Source organism: Phacochoerus africanus, chromosome 7 (genome assembly GCF_016906955.1).
Source record: "Phacochoerus africanus isolate WHEZ1 chromosome 7, ROS_Pafr_v1, whole genome shotgun sequence".
In the NCBI taxonomy this organism is placed as follows: domain Eukaryota; kingdom Metazoa; phylum Chordata; class Mammalia; order Artiodactyla; family Suidae; genus Phacochoerus; species Phacochoerus africanus.
In genome coordinates this window covers 94,060,631-94,081,781 of record NC_062550.1, presented here as the reverse complement: position 1 = coordinate 94,081,781, position 21,151 = coordinate 94,060,631, and the positions used below count along the sequence as shown (strand labels likewise).

Here is a 21,151-nt window from a genome sequence, read left to right as displayed (position 1 = left end):
TCAAGAATATTCAGTTATGAGACAAGATTAAAGTGTAGGCAGGAAGGCCCTCCTCACTCCTGCAGAAGGTCACAAGCTTGGCACTTGGCTACAAAGCATGGAGGACTTACCCTGTAGGCAGGTGGGAAAGTGGAAGGATCAGAGGAAGGACTGGTGGGAAGATAAACAGGTGGAGAAAATGGCTTGGCAGTGAACCAAATCATATTATCCAAAAGGATGTTGGACTTAGACTTTGAGCTTTTGAAGCAATTCCATGGCTGTACTTTGTGTTGAAGACAAAAGTACTCTGTATATAAAGTAAACGATTGATTAAAAGATTATACTGGTCAATAAATAGAAGGTGCATCTCTCATCCTTAGAATAGACTAAAGGAATATCTGAGCAGCTCTGATGGGGAAGCTCTGAACATCCCTACAATGCGATGCTTTCATTTCTTACCCCTTTTGTTCCTTAGAGATCACGGAACAAATACCCAGTGGCTTTGGAGCTGCTCCCCACTGTGTCTTATGTCAACCTTTTTGTGTTTGAATATCCAGCAGACGGGACGTTTCATGAAATGGAGTGGGAGAAAGAAGGTAGATAGGACTGTCTGCTAAGCTTTTCCAACAACAGTTGTCATTTTTCTCTGTGAAAAGTAAAACTTCTGACTTTGAACAACCAGCCTCAGATATTTAGGGGTGTGGTGGCCATGCCCATGCATCCTGTTTCCTCTCAAGCCATGTGCATAATTCGCAAAGACTTGTGTTTGAGAGCTTTCACCTAGTGTCCTCTTGAGTCAGAACACATCTGGTATGTTTGTGTTGACCTTTCCACGTCATCTTTTCTGCTTTGGATTAGTCAAAATCAAAAACAGTCAGTATGACTCAAAAATGTGTTAAGTTAATGTGTGGGGTGTGTGGGTCATCACAGCCTCCTACCTGGAGCGGAGCTGCCTCCTAAGAAAGTAGGCACTGAGTAGGCCACCGATGGCCCAAGTGCCCAGAGGTGGTCTGAGTGCTGACCCTCCCTGCATGTCAGCTGTAAGCTCTCTTTCCATCTCTTGAACACAGGTTCTGTGAGCACAGGAGGAGTTCTGGGGTGCTCACCTGACCTGGACTTGTGTTCCCCAGGTACTTTCTGGTGTCAGGTGGAGCTACCGATGTCCTGTGCCACCCATTTTTACTGCTGAATTCAGATCTCATTCCTTCAGTGTTCTTCTATTACATGCCTGCTATAGGATGAGTATTATAAATAAGCGGGGGGATTTTAAAAAATATTTAATGGCTATATTAAAAGGTGGGCATTGACAAGTTAGAACAGATATCTCACCAGTTAGGGCAGGCATCAGCCATCATTACTAGAAGCAGCCGAATACCACTCTTAGTATGGCTGGCATTCCACTTACAGAGATGGATGCGGTATGGACCTTCCCTCAAAATGGCCTCTCGTCAAGAAGTGTACCCCACGTCCAGGGCCTGGAACGGTGCACCCGTGATGGTGACCATCTCGAAGCAGAATGGTCTCTGGGCTGATGATCAGTGTCCCTATCACTGCTGTAAGGCCAGCCCCACCCCACTCCTGACCTTCAGCCTCAGGCTGGCATCTTCCAACCAGGGAGATACCATGTGGAAGCAGAGGGCTCAGCGACAGCGGATTATTATTAAAGCAGATTCGAGAGGGACAGCCTTAGGGCAAGGTAGGTCTGCATTTTGAACTCAGTTTTGAAAGAAAAGAACAGCTGTGGTGTTCAGGACACATTCTCATGATTCTGGTGGTAGTCCTTGAAAGCTAAAAGGAGACTTCAAGATGATCATCCGTCCTGGTAGTTTTTAAACTGGTTTTTCCTTAGAGCCTTTTTTACTAAAAAAATTCTTACTTGGAAATCTAGTTTATAAACAGATCCAGATGGAGTTGAAAAGCTTGTAAATGGAATGGGCCCCAAAGACTCACCTCCAAGACATCCCCAGGAGCCCAGGAAACCTGTGGCAACACAGGTGGGAAACCACCAGGTTCATTCCTCATTCGTGTATGTGCCATGTGAGACCCAGAAAGGAGACATGACCTAGCCATGGTGCCCTCTGGTTTATGTCAGAGGAATGGGACCTAGACTTCTGGCTCCTGGCCCCTCTCCACCAGCCTGCATCAGTCCCCGCATTGTCCAGGCAGCTGTAGTCTTCTGTGTGTGGAACTCAGAAGCCACTAGGAAATAAAGCATAAATAGCATTTGTATAGCACTTCACACTTTACAGAGCCCTTTCATGTCACCTGTCTATGACACAACAAACCAGATGTCATCTACTGTCTCATAGGATACAATCCCCCAAATGAACAAACCAAGAGGGATTAAGTGATCTACTCAAGGATAAGCCCCTAGAAGTTAGAGCTAGTTCTAAACACAGTGTAACCTTAAAAGGTTAGTGCATGTTTTGTAGTATTTTGCCGATGCCCTAAACTGGTTAACAGTACTTCCTGAATACTAGTCCCAGTACAACAGGTTCAGCATTGCTTGGGAAATTCTGGGTTCCCATGCCATACCTTCTGAATTAGAAACTCTGGGGTGAGGCCCAGCATTTTGTTTTTTAATAAGCTCCCTGACTAATTCTGATGCCAGCTAAAGTTTGAGAACCACCATGCTAAGAAACAAGGTTGTAATTGCTGCATACCTCCTTTTATCTTTGCTAAGAATGTGTGCCTGGCATTATAGTAGGTACCACGTAATAGAAGATATGCAACATTCTTCACCATATCCCACCATGCCCTCTTCTCCAGGAGTTTAGAATAGAATTCTTATGTCTCCAAATCATGGTCTAATACAGTGCTTCTCAAGCTTTGATGTGTATATAAGTGGTCACCTAGAGATAATGTTGAAATACAGATTCTGATTCTGCAAAGCTGAGTATTTAATGGAGATTGTAGATTCAGTAGAGATGCATTTAAATTATCCTCTGAACACTTGTGAAGCTTTCTCAAAGCACTAAAATTAACCCCAAAGTTAGAAAAGTAGAGGAGAGAAATTTGCTGAGACCAGAGACCATGGTTATTGCAGTTCAAAGTGGACATAATAATTTACCACCAGGCATTTGAAGGCTAAAAGTGCTGAAGCTGATTTGTCTCTAAGGGAGATTCCACCTAGCCTTCCCTTTCAAAAGATGGATAAAGTGGTCAGAATGAGCAAGATTATCAGTTGGATTCCAGGGTTGCCGTGGGAAAAGTCCCTCAAGCTCGGATAATTGCTTCTGTCAGATGGATGTGTTATCCAAGACTCCCGATGAACTAGGAGAGAGAGACAAGCACCTTTAGGACATCTGTTTTGTATATTGAGTCATCAGAACGTCTCACTTAAACCTAGGAGTGGATTCCTAGGTTTTTCTGGGTAGCATTACAAATTGATGTAAATGCCATAAAAATAAAAAATCGATAAACTATTCTAACTAATTCCTGATCATCAAAAGAATATGTTATTGAATACTGACTTCCTCCTCAATCGAAAGCAGCTCTTCAGGACAACATGGATGGGGGATGGTAGAAACAATAAGTCCCCAGCCTAACGATTGGTGACATGTATTGCTGTCCCCCTATTTCAGGAATTTGCATTCACCTTATCAGGTTGATGAAGTCTCAAGTTTGGTCATTTCCTAGGCTGTTGAAATTGCCTGTGCTGAGATAGTTTTTGGTAGAACAGTGTAAAAATGAGGTCCTTTCAGCCCCAAAATCTTATGTCTCTGCCTTAAATGAAGCATTAAACATTTTATTGCATTTTATCAGTTTCTGCCTGAGGGATGCGGGAGAGGAGGTTGAACAACAGTAAAGAAAGCGGACGGCATCACCTGAAGGTAGCAATAGGACACCAGACTTTCAGTTGCAAGATCACTTCCTTTATTCATTTGCATAAATATAAATATTCATCCTGTGCATTCTCAAGGAGAATTAATGCAGGACAAATTCTGTTTGGCTCCTTTGGAAAAGCAGTTTTTGTAAAGCACTGCAATGATCTGTCACAAGTTACTCAAAGTACTAATTTATCTTCTTTAATTTCACCCACCAGAATCCAAAAAGCCAAGATGGCCTTTCTCCAGGAGAGAAGTGGTGAGTGTTATTGTCTTTTTTGTTTTAATTAAGCTAGGAAAGTAAGAAATGGCTGAAGAGCCTCTTCATTCTACTTTGTTTTCATGACAGCAGATGGCACGTGAAGTTTAAATTATACCATCACATTTGTGGTAGTGAATATAGAACTTGCCAAATGATGCCACTTTGTGCAGTGATACAGTGCTAATTGCCATTGGTTAATGAGCTCTGCAAAAAAAAAAAAAGCAATTCTAATGCTGCGATGCCTTTACAGTTCCAAATTTATAACTTGACACAGTGTAGGAAACAGTTCACTCAATGAAAACTTCTGCACAAGTATATGCCCCAGTTTGCAGTCAGTGCTGAGCATGTTGAGAATATTGAAAAATTAATGAGATATTACAGAAAGAGATTCCACAAATACACTTGTATTTCTGGGAAAGGCAGTTGAATTAGTCCCAGTGGTTTTTTGTGGTTTTTTTTTTTTTTTTTTTTAGTTCTTGGTTCCCTCAGTTACTGAAGAGTTATACATTGAAATCAGTGGTGCCTGATTCTTTCCTGCCTCGGACGGGGGTTGGCCCCAGCACAGCCTTTCCTGAAGGCCTGCTGGTGGCAGCCTGAAGGAATGTTCCTCACTCCTGGTTTCTAGAGGAAGGGCAAGGACTGTGCGCGTGTTCTCCCAACAATACCTACACACCACAGCTGGCAGCACCAGCAGGACCTTGTGAGTGGTCACTGCACCTTTTTCTCTTGAATATCTGCCTGCATGGCCTCTGCAGTCAGTTTGCCACCGTTTGTTGACATCTACTTTGGAGGTTCTGCAGGTATGCACACACTGATATTTTTTAAGTACCGTAGCTGACTTAAAAGCCCTCTTGAGTTTTCAGTCTCAGCTGCTCCACTTACTGCTCTGTGACCCTGGCCAAATGAATTAATTTCCATCAGTTTAGGTCTTTCCCTGTAAAAAAGTGGATAGAAGGACCTATTGTATTGCACAGGGTAATCTGCTCAGTGCTATGTAATAACCTATATGGGAAAAGAATCTGAAAGGGAACAGGTGTGTGTGTGTGTGTGTGTACATATATAACTTATTTACTTTGCTTCCACCTGAAACCAACACAACTTTCTAAGTAAACTAAAATTTACTTTTCTTAAGAAAAGGCCGATGGTAATAGTCCCACCATCATAGGATGGTTGTGACAGATAAATCAAACAAGGTATGTGAAGCTTACCCCAGAATTGGGTGTCTGAACAATCAATATTGGCCATGTTATTATTATTTTTTAATTGAAGTATAGTTGATTTACCACCTTGTGTTGATTTCTGGCATACAGCAAAGTGATTCAGGGTTTATATATACAATATAATTATATGTATAATTTTTCATATTCTTTTCCATTATAGCTTATTTTAAGATATTGAATATACTTCACTGTGCTATACAGTAAGTCTTTGTTGTTTATCCTATTTTATATATAGTAGTCTGTGTCTTCCGATCCCAAACTCCTAATTTATACCTGCTCTCCTTTCACCTTTGGTAACAGTAAGTTTGTTTCCTTTGCCTGTGAGTCTGTTCCTGCTTTGTAAATAAGTTCATTGTATTATAGTTTAGATTGCACATATAAGTGATGTGTGATATCTGTCTTTCTCTGTCTGACTTCACTTAGTATAATAATCTCTAGATCCATCTGCATTACTGCAAATGGCGTTATTTCATTCTTCTTTATGGCAGAGTAATATTCCATTGTGTATATGTACCACATCTTTGTTTGGATCACGTATCCTCACCACCATTTCTCCTCCGCAGCTGACATTCTGTGGTCCCGTGGGTCAGACTGTGGCTCAGAAATGGCTTTTCACCCTTTCGTGGCTCATAGATAAGATGTACAGTCTGTTCTCATGCGTGTCGAACAGCAAAAGATGCTAAGACTACCAAAGGTGGGTTGTTGAAAGAAATCATGTTTGAAAATCCTGATTCTAACAACTTTAAGCAGGGCAAAGACAAACACAAATACATATCCAATCTGGAAGACTGCCTCTCCTCTCTGAAGACTACAAGACTTCAGGGATCATGAGTTCCACAGCCTGAAGGTATCTCATACCTGCTTTCTGTGTTGCTCAGCTTCTTATTTTTGTTTGTTTTAGTCATTAAATTGTCAGATTATTGTCTTGTTCATAACAGCAGAGAAGGAGAGAAGCCCAGACTTGGGCAGAATGAGATCTGCTCTCTAAAGCACACTGACACCTCAGGAAAATCATTTTATCCTAAAGAAAGTAATGACTGTGAAAGCACTTTGTAGACCATGAAGCCTTATATGAATGTTAATAGTTGTTACAACTGTTCCCCTCTCTAGGCCTTAATCTCCTCATTTGAAAAATAAGTTGGTTTTGAGAAGACAGTTCCTGAAGTTCTCTTTAAACTTTAAAACTCTTACTTCATGATTCTTTAGTAATTAATTTCAACAAGTTTTTCCAGTAGAACCTGGATCAGGCTTTGTAGTTCTGAGTTTGGAGTTCTTTTGGTGGGTTTGGGCAATAAACTGATAAGGAGTCATGAAATCCTCAAGCATAATTCAAAACAACACCCATTTGAATTCCTTTTCATTTTAAACTAGAAACAGCATGTCCCATGCCTCTTCCTGTGTACAGGAGGAATTGATATCCCAAAGCTGTGCAGAGAGAGCTGTGGTTTGGGTAACTCTACCAAGAGGGATGCCTGGGCTTGCAGTGGGATATCATGACTTGGGGGATTACTTGTCACTGCTGTACTACAAGTCAAAGCAAAGGGTGAACAGGTCAGCCCATCGAGGTGGAAATGTTTTGTTCTCTTTTTTTCTCCACGTACAGGATAAGACCTGGAATGAAGTCATGGAAACACAGCAGAAATTTCCTACTAATCAATTAGACTGAGAAAGTAGCAAGAGGCTTTGTGGGAACGCTTCACGAGTGAGTGCACTTATTTCTTGGACCACTTACTAGTTCTTATGATGGTAATGCTGGCTTTAATTTTTGTAGTAGATGGAAAATATTAATTCTTTGAGGATTTGTTTCTTTCTCCAATGCTAAAGATAGAAACTTGGAGGGGCTCCCCTCTTTCAGGGGATCTTAAGGAAATGTTACTTATTTTTGGTCATCAGCATAGTTGTCTCTTCATTCTTTTCTTAAACGTAGCTTCTCAGGATTGGGTGAGATGTTCTAAGTCACCTAGTTCGGCTCCCCATGTCATGTCTGAATCGCTTCTGTCTGATTCTCACCCTGTGTTCACACACTCCTCAAGTTAGGGAGCTCACAACCACCGTGAAGGCAGCCATTCCATCTCTGGTCAGCTTCGTCCTTTGCTCCCTCATGAATAGTGCCAGGAAACTGTTTTATCAGCCTCAAGGCCACAGTCGCAGATTTCCAGGGCAACCATCCGCATGTAACAGGGTGTTGAATTATACAGCATACTCATGATGTCTCTCATGTAAATGGTGACCTCAAGGTTGTGCAGTGCTGTGGCCCTGATCTGGGGAGTCTCTGAGAAAAAACTCCTGCTGGAAGAACCACAGGGCCAGGCATGAAAAGGGAGCAAGTGCCATCTAAGACCACAGAGGAGGATGGGTGACATTGCTCCCAAGGTTGCCTCTGCCCATAAGCACTTTTTAATCCTGGCTGATTCTCACCCTCAAACGGGAAAAGGAATTGTGTTGGGAAACATGCGTTAAAGTCTTAGATCTTCCTCTGAAGTGTCATGTGAATTTAGGAAAGTCTCATCTTGCATTTCATAACTCAGAAGTTGGCATGTGGTTTCTATAAAGGTCCAGATAGTAAATATCTTAGGCTTTGCTGGCCATGTGGTCTTTATTGCAACTATGCAGCTCCTCCATTGCAGTGCAGAAGAAGCCATGGATAATTCGTAAAGAAATACGTCTGTGGTGGTGCTACAATAAAACCTTATTTACAAAAACAGGTAGCAGACCTGGTTTATCCCACAGGCTGTCATTTGACAGTTCTTGTTCTAAGCTATGAAAGGGGGATGATGGTACCATCTCTGGCTGCTGTGTTGTAGCATCTCATCATTGTGATGATCAGATTAGTTTCCTTTGAGATCTATCGCGTGCTATACAAATGTTAGTTCTTTTCTGTAAGTAATATTTATTGTGTCAGCCAAATACTTTACCAGCAAAATATGAACCACAAAGACACTCAGAAAGTTAGAGACCATATCAGTACAGAAAACTAGCTTAAGTAGGATAGGATCTTACTGACCCATGTGACTGTGAAGTCCAGAGGTAAAAGAGAATTCAAGGTTGGTTTGATGAGGGGGCTTGAGACCAAGGACAGAATTTCTTTGTCTCTCATCCCTGCCTTTCATGATATCAGCTTCATCCTATGGCTAGCTTCTGTTTTAGTCACAGCATAGCTGCAGTCCTAGAGGCCATGGGGAGAGGGAAAAAGAGGGAGAATCCCTTCCTAGCAGCATAGTCAAAGTCTTCATTTTCATTCTGATTGGACTGGCTTAAGCCACAAGCCCACTCCTGAACCAGCTACCCTGATAAGGAAGGAAAGCTCATTGGCTTCAGGCAGTCACATTCAAGGTATGAGGAGGAGCCAATACTGTGAGGTGAACACCCAGATGTTAGGGAAGGGGGCAGCACTGCTCTGGGTGGGGACCATAGGGTGTTCACCGCAGGGCACTGACCCCCTGAGCTGTACTATGTCCCTTGACCTAAAAAATAGCACAGAACTTTCTGTCCCATTATAAGCTACATAAGCTTTTCAGACTACCATTTTCTGTTTTTAAAAAGGCTAATTTGAGTTTATTTTCAGATGCTTCAGTGTATTTAGAGTATATAATACCTCCCTTTACATAATCAATATGAATTTCCCAAAGTTGCTTATAAATTGGAATTTTGTAAGTCAAAAATATATACACTGAAAGACTCAATATTTTTCTTAAATGGCAAAAATTTCTATAAAGCAAAGAATCCTATAGCACAAAGATGATTTCTTTTAAATTTTACCAATTTGTCTGAAATAATGATTTCTGTTTCTTATAGTTAAATGTTTTAAATGCTTGGATATTGAAAGATTTCCGGATAACCAATACTGCGTGGATTGGAGGAGGCTCTAAATTGGTGGTTCTCAAAGTGTGGTCCCTGGACCAGCAGCATGAATCACTTGGGAACTTGTTAGAAATGCATATTCTCAGACCCCATCAGAGACCTTCTGAATCAGAAAGGCCTGGGGAAGGACCCACTCATCTTTGGTTTAACAAGACCTCTAGATGATCTGATGCAAATTTAAGGACCATTCCCTGCATTAAGTAATAAGGAAATGAGAATTGGAGAACAATGGCAGTCTCAAGTCCAGTCTTTTCACACCTATAATTCTTGAAATAATTGGTCTCTTTGAATGCTTCACCACATTTATACAAAGTATTCCTGTTTCAGTAAATTGATCTCTTAATAAAATGAGGGGCAGGTTATCTGTGAGCATTGTAATTCTTAACTTAGATTAATTCTTTCTTAACTTGCTGTGGTTTCCTTTGTAGGAGAGCATCAAATCAAGTAATAATAACCTAAAAGCTCCCTTAATGTTTTCATTAATATTTAATGCCTTTATCTAAATCTGAACATTTTAGCACTTATCAGAAATTAACTGATGGGTCCTCTATTTTTAACTTTCTGAAAGGAAAGAATATTTGGGTCTTTTGCAGAGGAAGGAATACAATAGAACTCAATGTGAATGTCTTAGTCTCAAGTAAGTGGTGTTGGCAAGAAGAGACGCTTGGGAGGGTTCTTTGGCCCTGGGAGGCGAGAAAGCCCGTTTGAACAGATTCTGTTGAACAGGAATGTTGTTAGGGCTCACACAGCAGCGGCAACTTCATGCAGAAGAAAGAGCACATTTCCCATACGTTCTCTGGAGCCCAAATGTCATCATTTGTATTTAGCACAATTCTTAACCATTGAAGAAACTGGTCTCTGAATTGTTTTGGAAAATTATTCTCATGAGATTGATGTTTAATGTTCTTACAAAGGGCAAGTATCAAAATTGAAAAACAGAAAGTAATGTGCATTTAGTTTTTTAAAGATCTTCGTGAATACATTGAAGTATCTACAAACTCATGAAGAGCTCCTGGATGTGGATTTACGGAGGTTTCTGCAAACCCAGAGGAGTTAAGTGAGACAAAGTAGGAAGGTTCCATTCGCCATGTTTTAAAATTCACCAGAGGACTCTGAAAATTCATGCTTCGTCTGTTCTTATTCCGTATTGGAATATGGTTTCCTCCATGTTCCATCTCCATATAGCCTTATGGTCAGGAGTTTTAGGTTAATAAAGAGGAAATCTGAACATTCATTGACATCTTTGCGATAGATTGCAGTTATTCGTTAGTTTTCAGTAACATTTCCAAAAAGATTTCCCTGGCTATTTAAGAAGGTAAGCATAGTGCTCACTAAAGCACATGTATTAAAATTGGAACGATACAGAAATTAGCATGGTTCCTGCACAAGGATGATGTGCAAATCTGGGAAATGTTCCATCTTTTTTTTTTTTTTTTTTTTTTAGAATACAAGCTCTAGAACACCTTCTAGAATATATTCAGGAACCCATCTTGTTCACTACTGTTTCCAGAGGATCTCAAACAGTGCCTAGTGCCTGGGAGGACTCAGTAAGTAATGTTGAATACAGAAAAAGACACCACAAACCATATTCTTGAGATCTTTATCATCTTCATAAATGTCTATTCGCAAACGAATGTTTTCTCACATGTTATAGACAAACAATATCTTTCCTCTAAAAAGAGAAGAGAGATACCAACTAAAATTTATAAGAAAAACTTATGAAGAAATATATATGGGAGAGCGGAGGAAAATAAATCTTTGAATTTTGCCAGGAGATAAATTTGAAATGGAAAACATCTGTTAAGAATGACATTGGGGAGTTCCCGTCGTGGCGCAGTGGTGAACGAATCCGACTAGGAACCATGAGGTTGCGGGTTCAGTCCCTGCCCTTGCTCGGTGGTAACGATCCGGCGTTGCCATGAGCTGTGGTGTAGGTTGCCGACGCGGCTCGGATCCCACGTTGCTGTGGCTCTGGCGTAGGCCGGTGGCTACAGCTCCGATTCAACCCCTAGCCTGGGAACCTCCATATGCTGCGGGAGCGGCCCAAGAAATAGCAACAACAACAACAACAACAAAAAAGACAAAAGACAAAAGACAAAAAAAAAAGAATGACATTGGAAGCTCATCAAATTTTTATTATCCCTGAAGTGTGCCTATTCTTTTTTTCTCTCTCTCTGGCCCTAGACAAGCTTTGGTTTTGTGAACTGTCTTTTCGACATTATCAAGGACTATATCTACCCTTCCGAGACTTCACCATCCTTGGATTTCATTTCCATGCTCACAAAGGTAAAAGCCTTTTTGGAGATCTCAGCTTCATGTAATAAATTCTCCATCTCTCGGCATAGTCGTTAATAGCTGCTTGGTCGTTGTTGTCCTTCTGGGGAAAGCTCCACCAAGCACCTCCCACAAAACCATCCCCTTCTCCACCAATCAGCATTTTCAAAAATGACTTGCAGACTCTGTTTTTCCATTGTCACCTCTCCTGTGTGGGTTTTGTTAACACACACACACACGAAAATCTGTATGCATGGAAAAGCCATTTCCAGGTCTGGTTTTCAAATGACTTCATTTTAAAACAATATTCACGGCAGTAGTTTTTGTAGGCTAATTAATGGTTCAATTGTTCTACCAGAAGTGCTGGGCTCTCTCTGAAAGGAACAAAATAAACCTTCACCTCGGTCAGCACCCTTCACCTCGGTCAGCACCCTTATTAATAATAATAAGACTTCTGTGTATGAAAGAAGGAGAAAAGACAAGACTTGTAACCCTGGTGTGATAAATGTTTTTTCTTTTCCTGAAGAGGCATTTGAACCACCTCCCTAACTTTGAGCTTTTTAATCTAGTTGCACTCTATTCCCATTTAGCAAGATTTAAATTGTTACAGTCTACTTTAAAAAACAAGTTGAGATTTATTGAGCACTTAACTAAATACTTACGTGGGGGCTGATACCCTGTACATCATGTGCAAAATTAGACTCGCCCCTTGCTTTGAGGTAGTTTTCCATCTAGTGGGGGAGAAATTAATCCAGTAATGACACTAATGATTATATGGTCAAATAGAGATCATGCTGGGGAAAAAAAAAAAAAGGAACATAGATATTCTGAAGGGAAACTTCTGGGTTGGGGCAAATGGTGAGGTTACAGATAGGAAATTCTTCCTGGGGCAGTGATGCTTGAGGTGAGATATGAACAAGGAGGAATATTTAATAAGGCAAAACAAGCAGAAAAATAGGCATCAAGTGGGGAGGTCCTTTAGTAAACTTTGAAAGCAGATTAGAATAACTTTGAAACATAAAAGAATATAACATTGGAAATTAACAAACTCTCAAGATCTCTCAATTCCTTTAGAGTCAGAAATTATTTTTAATTTAGTTTTTAGTTAGCAGTCTGGAGAAGCATCAGCTTCTCATCAAAACACATAAATTATCTTGGTCTGCTCAGGCTGCTAGAGCCAAGTGCCATAGACGGGGTAGGTTGTAAGCAACAGAAGTCCGTTTCTCAGTTTTGGAGGGTGGAAATCTGAGATCAGGGTGAGGGGCCTGTTTGGGGCACAGACTTCTCATCGTATCCTTCACATGGCCGAAAGGGCTGGAGAGCTCTCTAGAGCCCCTTTCATAAGGGCATTAATCTCCTTCATGAGGACTCCACTGTTATAATCTAATCACCTCCCAAAGGGCCTACCTCCTAGTAGCATCACACTGGGGGTTAGGATTCAACATAAGAATTTGAGGGGGACAGAAGTACTCCAAATGTAGCGTAAATTCATTTACTGCCTCCCAAAACATAGTCTCTTTACTGAAGTCTATGCTGTAACCCACATATGAATGCTTCCTATTACAGATGTGCAAAGATGGGCTATAAAAGTTTTTCCTAAATTTAAAAGGCTTTTATTGCTCAGGTTAAATTCACTTCTATTACAGAAACAAGCTGCACATCTCAGTGGCTTGGTCCGTATCTCACTTATGCTCGGCCCTTACTTTGTCATTGTCCTCCCTCCGGGACCTGTGCTGATGGGGGAGCAGCCACCACCTGAACGTCACCAGTCACCAGGTCAAAGACAGAAGTGACTGGGACAGAACCCTTGCTGCCTCTTCAGGTTTCCAGCATTTCTTTTGGCATTTCATCAGCCTGTGGTCACATGGCCAAGCTTCCCCTCAGGGGAGTGATGAAGTATATCCCTTCCCAGGACAGGGGACAGATGAGCAGTGATGGCCTACGCGGTGTCTCACAGGAAGCTCACCAGGAGAACATGGGGACGTTTGTTATCCAAACATGAGCCGTCTGAGAAGGAAACGGGCTTGGGGAATTTAAATCATTTGGCCAAGGCTGCATAGCTGATGGCTTGTGGATTTGGATTTCTTTTTCTTTTTTTTTTTTGGTCTTTTTTTGCCTTTTGAGGGCCACTCCCGCTGCATATGGAGGTTCCCAGGCTAGGGGTCGAATCAGAGCTGTAGCCACCGGCCTACGCCACAGCCACAGCAACAGCAACGCCGGGTCCCCAACCCACTGGGCAAGGCCAGGGATCAAACTCGCAACCTCATGGTTCCTAGTTGGATTCGTTAACCACTGAGCCATGACGGGAACTCCGTGGATCTGGATTTCTCAGGCTGACTCTTTACGGTCTTCATTGTGGCCTCCTGGTAATGGCATTTCTGAAGCATCTTCTCAAGATCTTCTCTTTATCTTCCAGCCCTTGTCTGTCACCACCCCCTCATTATCTCTGCTTTTACTGTTGTCACTTCCTCTACTGGCTCTTTAGGCTGGGTCTGCTGTCTCTCCTCACGGCCGTTCTAATATTACCAGCAAGCACGTCTTCCTTGTCCTGTTCACCACATTATGACACTATTGCAAATTCCTTAATGGGACCCAGTACTCATTATATTAATTAATAAACCTATCAAGGAACACATAGGCTTAGCAACATGGTAAGCACTAAGGAATCCTAAAGAGAGTGCCTGCCATTAAGGAACCAGAAGGTTGGTAAAGAGAAAAGATTGACTGTCATTCCTGAGAAAGAACTTGACTGGGATGGTGGCACATTGCGCAGTGTGCCCAGTTTGACCGTTAGGCACGTGGATGTATGCAGGCAAATGAGCCACTTGGTTTATAAAATAAATCTGATATGGTTCCCGAATGTGTAGTCACTATCGCAAGTTTAAGGCATTACATAAAAATAATGAAGAAAGGAGAAGACAAGTGTTAGATAAAACTAATACATAAAATGCACACTACTAAACACAATACATTTAGTAGATGTGCCCCAAATTTGACTGTATATATTTAGAAGCTGACAGGAGAATTAAGTTTGTGGTTATTTCCAAGGAATATTTGATGAAAAGTTCGATGTTGTTTAATCACTTAGTGTGAACGGAAGATTGACGTCACCAACATCAACAGTGAAATCAGACGGTGTTTGTTAACAGGTACCATGCCGTACGTGGTATGCTAGTTTCAACAGAATAGACAAATGCAAGGAAAGAGTGAATTAAGACATCCTAGGTAGAATTTTCTTTAAGTATGGGAGAAAAGAAGAAAGGCAACTTACTGAGGAGTTGTTTATTATGGGAATTATGGGAATACCTTTTTAAAAAAAAAAAAAAAACCAATATTTTCTTTTGTATTCTCTTTTGGCTGTATCCATATCATATAGAAGGTCCCAGGCCAGGGATTGAACCTGAGCCACTGCAGTAAATTCAATGCTAGATACTTAACCACTGAGCCACTCGGGAACTCCAGCAAAGTTTATTTTGAAGATTACCTGTTTCTGTCCATGCAGTCACAGCTTCTACTTGATAATGGCACCTCCTCCATTTTCCCGGTTCTAGTTAGTGACAAAAATAAAGCGAAAATATCTCTCTGTTCTCTTTGCCTCTGTTCATGCTTTTTTTCCCTTCTCCTCTTGCAGTATTTCTGAGGAAGCCTGTGCCAGAGCCACCAGACCGACTGCCTGAATTATGCAGCTGCTGTCTTTTATCTTGAGAGCCTGAGGCAGAGATGACTTCAGAATTTATTTAAAAGTAAAGTAGGATTTTCTTTCATGTTTTTCCTGAGACTCTTTGGATGTAAACAGGTACTAGACCCGAATCAAATGGGAAAGAAGGAAAATAAATTATCAACAATACACTTAAGCTACAGACCTGCTTTCCTCATAAATGCATCTTCCACTGCACACTTAGGATTTTAAAAGGTGCACATCTGAAAACATCATCTAATGTCCCTCCTGACATTTTGGCTAGGGCTTTAAAATGTTTTATTTTTTCATCGGTTTGTTTTTGGAAGAAATTGGTGAGAGAGGTACAGTAAGAACTGAGGCTCTGTTTGTGACTAGATGTTTGGTTCTTGGAGGATTTGGTCCCCTCAGAGTCCTTCTGCACAAAAGCTTGACGCTGCATTTACATTGTATTCCGTGTGAGTGGGGCCTGCAGGGGACATCGTGGTACACAGTGTAGATGTTGCCCCTGAAGTTGTCCCGCATGATGGCCAGGGGTCTCAAGTGTTATTAAAACAAGGAATTTGGGGAGTTCCCATTGTGGCTCAGCAGGTTACAAACCCGATTAGTATCCATGAGGATGCAGGTTCGATTCCTGGCTTCACTCGGTGGGTTAGGGATCCACCGTTGCCATGATCTTGTGGTGAAGGTTGCAGATGCTCCAATTTGGCATTTCTATGGTTATGGCATAGGCTGGCAACTGCAGCTCCAATTCGACCCCTAGCCTGGGAACTTCCATATGCCACAGGTGTGGCCCTAAAAGGTCCCTCCCCCCTCCCCCCCCCCCCCCGCGCCCCCGGAAAAGAGAACAAGGAATTTCTGCTAGGGACCTTCAGCATTTGCTAATAAGCAAAACCGGAAAGAATTTTCCTTGACTTCCCTAGTTCCTTTGACCCCTTTTTTGACATGTCTTTAGTCTGAACTGTACCTTTCAGTATTATGCCAGAGCCCTTTTGTATGATCCAAGAAAATGGTCCAGGCCTTTCCAGAAAACCAGCTCTTTCCTGCAGCTGCAGGAAGCACCTACCAGAGTATCACCTCAGAGCCGTGGGAGGAACAGCCTCCACACATGGTTTCCAACAGCTTAGCTTTGAATCAGTGTGTCTTTGCCGTGGCTGGGGTGTGCCAGGAAACCTGGGTGTGGCATGAATGATCGGGGAAGAAGTTTCGCCCTATTTTTGTAGCTTCAGCTGTTCAGTGCTTTCTTTGCTACTAAAACTAAATACTGAAAGTTCATTAGATTTCCAAAGGTATGAATAATCTTACTGCAAATTTTCCCCTGGAAGTTGATGGATAAGACTCCTTGCCAGACCCCCAAATTGGGGAGAATCCAGGTTCATTCCTCTCCCTTTCAAACCAGGGCAGAGAATAATTTAACAAGGCTCAGACACTGTTTTCAAATAACTGTGGAAAATCCCATAGCAATTGTGACACAGAAGCTTACATTTTTATATGAAAGATGTATAGCAAGCAGAGATATTTGGGGAAGGAATGGAGGAAGCACTGTTATAATGATAACTTAAAATCATTTTATAATGCATAGTGCTTTACCAGGCACCTTTTCTCAAAATCTCTTTTTTGTTGTTGCTGTTCCTTTTTTTTCGTGTAGTTGATTTACAGTGTTGTATCAGTTTCTGCTGTACAGCGTAGTGACCTGGTCATACATTCGAGCATCTCTTTTTAATTCTCAGCACAAAATTGTGACGTTGATTACATTGTCCCCATGTGTCCCTCAGGCTCAGAGGTTATGTGACTTTTGCAAGAGCACATGGCTAATCGGTAGCAAAAAAAAAGAATGTAGATAAAGGTCTTCAGGCAAAATACTCCATTGTGCTTGACACCAAGACTATTTCCACCTCCTCGGGGCCACTTGCCATTGCTAAGGAAGTATTAGCATCATGAAACAAAAGGGATAGGGTGAGAAAAAAGGCTTTGGAGGAATTTATGGTGCATCTGCCTTCCACAACCCCAGAGCATGAGCAAAATCTTCATTAGAGGTAATTAATAATAAAAATAGAATGATATATATGTAATAATTATACATATTTTATAATAGAGATCTATAATAATAAAGGTGACTGGTTGTCAAGCTCTGGCTCTCACCAGGCACTGTGCTTCCTGCTGGTCACCTGTGGTTTCTTGGTCTACACAGTAGTCCTGTGGGATTTCATATTATCCCCATTGTTCGGGAGGTTAGAAACATTAGACAACTTGTGGAAGGATACGGGTTGTTTGGGGGCAGAGGCAGGATTCAGGTCTGTCTAAAGCTGATATTCATGCTCCTAGCCTCTGATAGAAACATTGTTGGAGAACTTACATCTGTGTGGTGATACGGTCTGCCTAGGATTGGGCTATGACCGCGCTGGGGTGAATTTACCCCACATACTGTGTGGGGCTGGGGCTTGTAAATGTACATTACCTTGCTGCATATTGGGAAGAGTAGAATTCTCCCCTCTCTTTGTGAAGTAAATTGATGCAGAGAAAGAGACGGGGAACTTTGTAGCAGGTCTCTTAGTGTTACTCAGTTAACAGTTGCTAACAAATCTACCCACATGGAATAAATATTCAGGACGTGTCAGGCACTATTCTCTGTACTTTGCGTGGATGTTCTCGTGAAACACCTCTCACCAACCTGTTGAGGTAGTGACTCTTGTTATCCACATTTCATGATGGGGTTAAGGGAGCTTAAGTAAATTTCCCAAGAAATTCTGATTGCCCCAGACCAGTGCTGAGGACAACAACAGGTTTATGGGGAGAATGTTTTTATTTGGGACTTTGTATTTATTTCATATCCATGTCACTGTTCTCCTAAAAACATTTTAAAGAAATTTATATATGTTTTATGGATTTTATGAATTTACAAATTTTATGAATTTATAAATGTATAAATTATATAATTGTATATGAATATATTATGGTTTATATATAAATTTATAAAATTTATACGTAAAATTTTATAATCTTTTTGTTGAAGTATAGTTGACATACCATATTTTGTAATATATATTTATCTTATTTTCTGATATACGGCAAAGTGAATTCATTTTATGTATATATTCCTTTTCCATATTCCTTTCCATTATAGTTTATTACAAGTTATTGAGTAGTTTCCTGTGCTATATAGTAGAACCTTGTTAACTATTTTATATAGTAGTTTGTATCTGCTAATACCAAACTTCTGATTTATCCATTCCCTTCATCCCCTTTCATAACCATAAGTTTGTTTTATATGTCTGTGAGTCTGTTTCTGTTTTGTAAATAAGTTCATCTATATCATATTTTAGATTCCACATATAGGTAATATAATATGGTACTTGTCTTTCTCTGTTGGGCTTAACTTCACTTAGTATGATAATCTCCAGGTCCATCCATGTTGCTGCAAATGGCATTATTCTTTTTTATGACTGATTAGCATTCTATCATTCTTTTTCATGACTGAATAGTATTCCATTACATGAGTAGTATTCCATACTGAATAGTATACACACACGCATTATATATATATATAATATGTATGTGTGTGTGTATATATATATATATATATATATATATATGTATATACACACACAAAGACATCTTTATCCATTCATCTGCCAGTGGGCATTTAGGTTGCTTCCATGTCTTGACTGTTGTAAACAGTATAGCTCTGAACATTAGGGTGCATATATTTTTTCAAATTATCATCTCCTCTGGGGATACATACCTAAGAGATTGCTGGATGATAGGGTAGCTCTATTTTTAGGTTTTTGGAGAACCTCCATACTGTTCTCCACAGTGGCTGCACCAGTTTACATTTCCACCAGAAGTATAGGAGGAAGCTCTTTTCTCCACTCCTCTCCAGCATTTGTAGAATTTTTGCTGTTGGCCATTCTGACTGGTGTGAGATAGTACCTCATTGTAGTTTTCATTTGCATTTCCCATTAGTGATGTTGAGCATTTTAAGCCATGTGTATATCTTCTTTGGACAAATGTCTATTTAGGTGTTCTGCCCATTTTTCAATGGTATATTTTGTATATTTTGTATATTTTGGAGAGTAAGCCCTTGTCAGTTACATCATTTACAATTATTTTCTCCCATTCTCTAGGTTGTCTTTTCGTTTTCTTTTTTTAATTTCCTTTTTGATTTCCTTGTTGACCTGTGGGTTTTATAGTAGCATATTTTTTAGTCTCCATGTAGTCAGTTTTTTCTCATTTCTTTTCCTGTGGTTGATTTTATTTCTAGTTGCCTGCCATTGTGGTTACAAAAAATGCTTGAAATAATTTCTATACTCTTAAGTTTGTTGAGGTTGTGCCCCAGTATGTGATCAGTCCTTGAGAATGTTCCATGTGCACTTGGAAAGAATTATATTCTAGATGTTTTTTGGATGTAATATCCTGAAAATATCGAATCTGTAATTTTGTGTCATTTAGGGCCTCTGTTGCCTTACTGAGTCTCTGTCTAGAGGATCTGTCTATTGATGTGAGTGGAGTGTTAAAGTCTCCTACCATTATTGTGTTCCCATCAGTTTCTCCCTTATGTCTCTTCATGTTTGTTGTATGAATTTGGGTGCTCCTATATTAGGGGCGTATATGTTGATGAGTGTCATATCCTCTTCTTGGATGGATCCTTTTAATATTAAATAGTGTCCCTTTTATCTTTCTTTACAGCCTTTGTTTTATTTTTTTTATTATAAGGAAAGTAAGGAAATTTATTATTTTATAAAAAGTAAAATAGTATAAACTGTAACAGTACATAAATTGTAACATAGATTAATGAAATATCATTGCCAGTAAAAATAAAAGTAATGAAGATAACACAAAAAATGCTTAAGTAAAAGATGAAATTTAAAAAATTATATAACTGCTATATTAGAATTATTTAATAGTAGGCATGCATCTAAATAAAACTTCAAAGAAAATTAAGTACTTTATAGCTAATTTTACACTATTACATTTTTTTCTTTTCCATTTTTTTATTACGCAAATGAATTTATCACATCTGTAGTTGTATAATGATAACAATTTCACAGGATTTCCATCCCACAGCCCAAGCACATCCCCCACCCCCTACAGCCTTTGTTTTAAAGTCTATTTTGTCTGCGTATTGAGATTCCTGCTTTCTTTTCATTTCTGTTCACATGAAATATTTTTTCCATCCCCTCACTTTCAATTTATATGTAACCTTTGCCCTAAGGTAAGTCTCTTGTAGGCACCATATTGTAGGCTCTTGTTTTTTTTATCCAGTCTACCGCTCTGTCTTTTGATTACAGCATTCAGTCCATCAACATTTAAAGTAATTATTGATAAATATGTATTTACTGCCATTTTAAACCTTGTTTTCCATTTGATCCTATGTTCCTCTGTTTTTCCCTTTTTTTGCTTGGATGATTTTGTTTTATGCTGTGTCCTATTCTGGTTCTTGTGAATATACTGTTTGTTTTTGTGGTTGCCCTGATTTTCACATGCCTTAACCCCTTCCTATATCTGCTTGTTTTAGACTGATAGTCGTATAGGCTCAAATACATTGTTAACAAAAATAAGATCTAGATTTTCTTACTGTCCTTCACTACATTTTATAATTTTGATGTTCTTTTTTACATCTTCATGTTTAGGGCCACACCTGCAGCATATGGAAGTTCCCAGGCTAGGGATCGAATTGGAGCTGTAGCTGCCGAGCTATGCCACAGCCACAGCAATGCCAAATCCAAGCCACATCTGCAACCTGCACCGCAGCTCACGGCAACACCAAATCCTTAACCCATGGAGCGAGACCAGGGATTGACCCACATCCTCATGGATGCTAGTCAGGTTCGTTAGCCACTGAGCCATGACAGAACTCCTAAGTCTTTCTTATTTGAAAGAGACTTTTCAGATTTCTTTTAGAATGAGTTTAGTATTGCTGTATTCTTTTAGTTTTTGTTTGAGAAATTTTTTAATTCTCCTTCTATTTTAAATGATAACCATGGTGGGTATTATAGGTTGCCAATTTTTCCCTTTTAGAACTTTGAATATATCTTGCCACTCTCTTCTGGCC

The 21,151-nt window shown here is 40.2% G+C and overlaps 1 protein-coding gene and 1 pseudogene across 1 annotated transcript in view; both read left to right on the top strand.

Moving 5' to 3' along the window:
- The window catches only part of PLEKHG7 (pleckstrin homology and RhoGEF domain containing G7), an 81,315-nt gene that overhangs the window by 27,562 nt on the left and 32,602 nt on the right, over positions 1-21,151 (top strand). Inside the window, 11 exon segments of the mRNA XM_053743513.1 lie at positions 1,050-1,171; positions 4,022-4,065; positions 6,039-6,101; positions 6,103-6,135; positions 6,892-6,949; positions 6,952-7,034; positions 10,117-10,183; positions 10,186-10,216; positions 11,339-11,435; positions 15,055-15,137; positions 15,139-15,166. Coding sequence (XP_053599488.1) covers positions 1,050-1,171; positions 4,022-4,065; positions 6,039-6,101; positions 6,103-6,135; positions 6,892-6,949; positions 6,952-7,034; positions 10,117-10,183; positions 10,186-10,216; positions 11,339-11,435; positions 15,055-15,137; positions 15,139-15,166 — 709 coding nt within the window.
- LOC125131914 (uncharacterized) lies at positions 10,474-10,574 on the top strand (annotated as a pseudogene).